Genomic DNA, 6,542 nt, shown 5'->3' on the forward strand with positions numbered 1-6,542 from the left:
AAGGATTAGATGCTAATTTTTTCTTGAAGACGGAAGCTTTACAATTAAATGGACAAGATGTATTTGTTTTACATTTTTTGAGATTGTTATATATCTTAGTAAGACACTAATTTTATCATTTCCGTAATAGTTTGAGGTGGACATGAAATAGTTATATTTATTTTATATGCTTATAAGACTTGATATTAATTTTCAATGAATCTATTTTGTGTTGCTTACTAAATATATTTATTTTATTTTGTATTTACTTTGTAAAAAATATTAAATTATCGATCATCAAGAGTTTGTATTTAAACCAAAATAATAAAGATAATGACTTCAGCTCACAACAGAATATATATGTGAGTAGTTGCAGTTGGTTTGAATAAGTAATAGTTGGTTTATCAAACAACCTACTTATCTCTCTAAATTGGTGTAATAGGACACATATTTTTCTTCTATCGCTCTGCCAAACCTGATGACGCTATTCCGTGTTAAATAAAATTTCTTAGCTACTTTTCAAAAAGAAAAATAACCCAAAGTGCTTATATTCTTATATTAGACCCTTTTTGCATGAGGGTAGAAACTTGAGAAAATATTTGAAGAGATCATCACTTGTCACACAAACAAATTAACATGAAACTAGATGTGGTACTAATTATTATAGTAGCCATCATTTTTGGAATTGGTCTTGATGGATACCATTGCAAGATGGTGCAGTTCATTTTTGGAGACTCTCTCTCTGATGTTGGAAACAATAAGTACCTATCCAAAAGCCTTGCTCAAGCAAGTTTGCCTTGGTATGGTATTGATTTGGGAAATGGACTTCCTAATGGAAGGTTCTGTAATGGTCGTACAGTTGCTGATATAATAGGTAATTCTTTTACTAATCCGTCTTATGCATTTTATTTTTGTCCTAAAATTTTGATTCTTTTAAATAATAAGATAAAATTAATGATGTGTTTTTTTTTTCTTAAAAAGTCAAAACTATATATTAAATGAATTTTATTTGTACTTAATAAATGAAGAGTAAAAAAAAATTAAATTTATCTAAATTTACTATTTATTAGTATGTGTGTTTAAGATTAAAAGAACTAAAGTTCATGGGGTGAAGGGAGTAATTAATAACATATGCACATAATTTGAGACTAGTAACTACACAAGACATTCACATGTTAAATGTTTTTTTACATTACGTCAAATAAATTTATTAACACATTTAAAATTAGAGATTCTTCTGTAATTTAGAAACGGTAAATATCAAAGGTTTCATAGATTAACACATCTAAAATTAGAGTTTCTTCTATAATTTAAAAATAAGGTAGTTTTTTTTTTTTAATACTAAGAAATGAGATAAAGTAATCCTTCAACTTAGTCTCTAAACTATGATTTTGGGTCCCAAGTTTATCACTTTCTCTCAATTTTAAAAGTAACATAGAGACTAACTTGGTAGATTAAAAATAGTGTAGGACTAATTATTTACTTGTTCCATAATAGTTGATCTATTTGACCATTTCAAACAAATTAAAAAAATGTATAACTAAAAAGGAAAAATTAATACTTTTGCTAAATTACCATGATGTAGGATTGGTTTATTTACCATTATTGAAAAATATTAAATTGAAAGAGATGTATATAATAATAGTTATAGTTGAAAAAATATAATTCATATCATATTGAAAATGACTGTAATTGTCGATTAAGTTTTTTTTTCAAATAGTTTTCAATTATTGTACAATCACTTAGTAACGAAATCCGCAGTTGAATGGTGAGTAATAGATTTTATTTTAAGTTGTATTTGAAAACTAAATTGATGAAATGATACTTGAAACTGAGAGAGTATATTGCTCTGTTCTGTTGATTATTCTAACTGCTACCTCATGCTATGATCATACTAATATCATTTACATATTTAGGTGACAACATGGGGCTTCCTAGGCCTCCTGCATTTCTGGATCCATCTTTAAGTGAAGATGATATTTTGGAAAATGGAGTGAACTATGCTTCAGGAGGTGGTGGCATATTGAATGAAACTGGCAGTTATTTTGTAAGATTGCAATTATTAATTTTTGTGTTGTTTTAATAGATATGGCTATTTAATAACCATAGAAAGTCACTAATGAAAAATCATTCCTTTCGCAGATTCAAAGGTTTTCTCTCTACAAACAAATTGAACTGTTTCAGGGGACACAAGAACTAATTAGAAGCAAAATTGGAAAAGAGGAGGCAGAAAAGTTTTTTCAGGGAGCTCGTTATGTTGTTGCTTTAGGAAGCAATGACTTTATCAACAATTACTTGATGCCTTTGTATAGTGATTCATGGACATTCAATGATGAAACATTCATTGATTACTTAGTAGGAACACTTCAAGAACAACTGAAGGTTTATATTTAATCTATTATGGCACAATCATTTCTCTGTGTTTTATTTACGAAATCTTGACAGTTAAATGAAAATCAGACTACTCATACTTTAAATTAGCTATAGAATACATTTCAAAATATTATAAATTAGCTATAGAATACATTTCAAAATATTAGGCGTAGAGTTGTCAATTTCACATGTTCAATAATTATTGACTTCAGGCAACATGTTAGAGAGGTCAAAAAAATTTCATAGTTTAAAATGTCTTAAAAAAAAGTCCCAAAGTAAAAAAAATCCCTAAAATTTTGTAGATTTAATAGAGTCTATGGGTCAACTTTTTCAAAAAAATATGATATTTTTTTGGAATAAAATTTTGAAATTTTAATTTTAAAATTTTTCCCATAAAAATGAGGTTTACAAATTTTTTTCAAAATTTTTTGAATCGAGAAAAATATATTTTAGATATTTTAGAGAAATTTTTCTGATATTTTTTCAAGATAAATAAATTTCGAAATTTTTAAAAAAATAATATCTCAATTAACAAAAGATTAGATCTACAAACTTCTCACTTAAATCCATAAAAAATAATAAAATAATGAATTAAAACTTTAAAAAAATCATTTTAATAGAAGGTCCAATATTATAAGCTTAATAGACAATTTTTTATAAGGACTTTGAATTTTGAAACTTTATTGTCAGTTCTGTGCGGTTGTTGAGAATGCTTAACAACCTTTTTTTTTGTTATGCTTTTATGATATTTAGCTACTGCATAGCTTAGGAGCAAGACAACTGATGGTGTTTGGGCTAGGCCCAATGGGCTGCATTCCCCTTCAGAGAGTACTTACTACATCTGGTAATTGTCAAGAAAGAACAAACAAGTTAGCTATTAGCTTTAACAAAGCTTCAAGCAAGGTAGTAAATGACTTAGGGAAGCAACTTCCCAATTCAAGCTACAGATTTGGAGATGCATATGATGTGGTTAATAATGTGATTAGCAACCCAAGCGAGTTTGGTAAGTAAATATATGATTTCCTAACTAGACAAATTTATTTTATTTTTTTAATTATAGATGCGATTTTAATTTGATGTTACTTTCTAATTTCAAAATTTTATATAATCGATAGAGTAAATAATTGTTAAAATAGTAAAAATAAGATCACTAAACAGTTATTTCAATCAAATTAACAAAAACTAAATATAATAACTTTTATTTATTTTATTTTTTATAATAACTTTTATTTACTCAATTAACAAAAACTAAATATAGTTATTTCGTTACAAATATATTTAGATACTATTTAATTACTTTGGAAAAATATTGTATTTTCACTTTTTAAAATGTATTGTTAATTTTTATTTTTATTAGACAATTGTGAAGTAAACAATTTTCATTTAAAATAAAATAAATAATACTAATTAATAAAATAACATTCATAGTAAAATAATAAATAATAAAATAACATTTTCGAAAAAGACCCTCTCCAACATGAATTTTACCCACTCATTCATGAGGAGGGAATTCAATAACGAGGATTTCCATTAAACTCTCTCCTGTCAATATTGACGAGACACAATCACATCTCAGTTTTTTTTTCTTTCTTTCTCAATACTCCATTTTCCAAAAAATAATTATCAATCTACTTTCTTTTCAAAACTTTATATCAATATATCACTTCTTTTTCTTCTTTTCAAGTCGTTAACGCGACATCCTTAAGTCATTTTTCAAAAAAAAAAAAGCATTAATTTTTTATAAATTAAAATATATATATATATATATATATATATATATATATATATATATAATTTATAAAAATATATAAACACAAATTTTAAATTATATAGATTAAAACAACACAAAAATTAATAGAAATAAATCAACCGACATAGTCTGCATTTTCTTGACACTTTTTAAATTTTTTGGCAATACACTTCGTTATCACTTTTTCATACCGCTGGATAGCAAATTTGTTAGTAATATATACATAAGAAGAAATAAAATAATAGAAATAAATTAACGTTTTAATATATTATATCATTAACGGTCATGTAATCAATTTTTAATCGATATCTAGTGGTATATAACGAGATGTATCACCAAATTTCATATTATTTTATAGGCTAAATTACATCCACGGTCCCTTAACTTAATTTCAATTAATGTTTTAGTTTTTTTTTTCCCTGATTTGATAATTTATTTTAATTTTAAATGACAATTTAATATTTAATATTTTAAAATGTCAACAATGTTATCCTTTTTTTACAAAAGTTCAAAAAAAAAATCATCAAAATTTTCAAACAAAACCCATAAAATTAATAATCATCTTCAATATAATGCAAATTTCATCATATGCATAACTCAACTATTCAAATAAACTCATATTTTTATCGCCAATAACATCAAATAAAGAATGAGAATATGAGTTTATTTAAAGATTTAAGTTATGAATTTGATTAAATTTGCATTTTATTGAAGATAATAATGAATTTTATGGGTTTTGTTTGAAAATTTGATGATTTTTTTGAATTTTTGTAAAAAAAAGGACAACATTGTTGACATTTTAAAACATAAAATATCAAATTGTCACTTAAAATTAAAATAAAGGACGGATTCGAGAAGAAAAAAAAGATAAAGGATTAAAACGTTAATTAAAATTAAGTTAAGGGACCGCTGGTGCAATTTAGCCTATTTTATAATATCAAAAAGTGCCAAGAAAATGCGGACTATGTCGGTACTCGAAAACATTATTCAAATGTTACATGCAACTCTAGTCAATCTATGTAATTTAAAATTTGTTTTTATGTATTTTTTATGAATTATGTTAATTATATATATATATATATATATATATATAATTTTTTTAATTTGAAAAAAAATTGAAACTTCTTTTTTTTTTTTGAAAAATAACTTAAAGAAACGCGGATTTTCTTAAGAAAGTCGCCATTTACAAAGGCGACTTAAGGAAGTCATCATTTACAAATGCTTTTTGTAAGAGAGAAAAAAAAAAGATATATTTATATATTGTTTTGAAAATGGAGTATAGATTGATAAGTTTTTTTAGAAAATAGGTTATTAGAAAACAAAAACCCTCACATGGCTCATATTTTTATTAAAATAACATTTGGCATATTGTAAAAATAAATATTATGTTAATCTCTATTGTAAAACCAATTTAGTAAGCACTTAAAACTTTGAATGTAGGATTTGAAAACGCAGACTCACCATGTTGCTCCTTTGGGAAGATTAGACCTGCTCTTACATGTATACCAGCATCAACATTGTGCAAAGATAGAAGCAAGTATGTGTTTTGGGATGAGTATCATCCATCAGACAAGGCTAATGAGCTAATTGCAAATGAACTCATCAAGAAATTTGGGTTTAAGCGTGTTGATCAAACAGAAGCTCCTTCACCATCACCTACTCCAGATGCTTAATTAATTGTAGTTTCTCTTGTCATTGAATTTGTTTTGTAATGAAAGCAAGTATCTTTGTGTTGCTTTGAGCACTCATACTTAATTTCTTGTTATGGTCTAAACTTGTAATCATACTTAATTTTTTTGTTTTTCATTTGTCAAAGTATTCATTTTTTATTAGATCAAAATATTCATATTAAAAGAGGGCAAAAGCCTCAATACGGCACCTACATCAAATAGGCCCACTAAATATATATATGCCTTTACTAATAAAGATTGAGTAAATGTTTATAGTTTTTTTTTTTTTGAGTAAATAGTGATTTTATAGTGATTGAAATGAGAGTTTTTTGCCATTGATAAATCGAAGATTTTGATGCATAGTTTTTTAAAATAATAAATTAAAGATATATCTTTGTGTTGCTTTGAGCACTCAGACTTAATTTCTTGTTATGGTCTAAACTTGTAATCATACTTAATTTTTTTGTTTTTCATTTGTCAAAGTATTCATTTTTTATTAGATCAAAATATTCATATTAAAAGAGGGCAAAAGCCTCAATACGGCACCTACATCAAATAGGCCCACTAAATATATATATGCCTTTACTAATAAAGATTGAGTAAATGTTTATAGTTTTTTTTTTTTGAGTAAATAGTGATTTTATAGTGATTGAAATGAGAGTTTTTTGCCATTGATAAATCGAAGATTTTGATGCATAGTTTTTTAAAATAATAAATTAAAGATATTTTTATGAATTAAAGATCTATTTGTCGACTAATGCATATTAAAA

General features: G+C 25.3%; 1 protein-coding gene across 1 annotated transcript; it reads left to right on the top strand.

The window, feature by feature from the left end:
* The first annotated feature begins 461 nt into the window (after window positions 1–461).
* LOC101501677 (GDSL esterase/lipase At1g74460-like) lies at window positions 462–5,903 on the top strand. The gene is made up of 5 exons (XM_004514899.4): window positions 462–853; window positions 1,896–2,026; window positions 2,122–2,361; window positions 3,106–3,355; window positions 5,543–5,903. The coding sequence occupies exons 1-5, from the start codon at window positions 616–618 to the stop codon at window positions 5,773–5,775; spliced, it is 1,092 nt and encodes a 363-aa protein (XP_004514956.1). The 5' UTR covers window positions 462–615; the 3' UTR covers window positions 5,776–5,903.
* Window positions 5,904–6,542: the final 639 nt, after the last annotated feature.

This window comes from Cicer arietinum, chromosome 5, assembly GCF_000331145.2.
Source record: "Cicer arietinum cultivar CDC Frontier isolate Library 1 chromosome 5, Cicar.CDCFrontier_v2.0, whole genome shotgun sequence".
NCBI lineage: Eukaryota > Viridiplantae > Streptophyta > Magnoliopsida > Fabales > Fabaceae > Cicer > Cicer arietinum.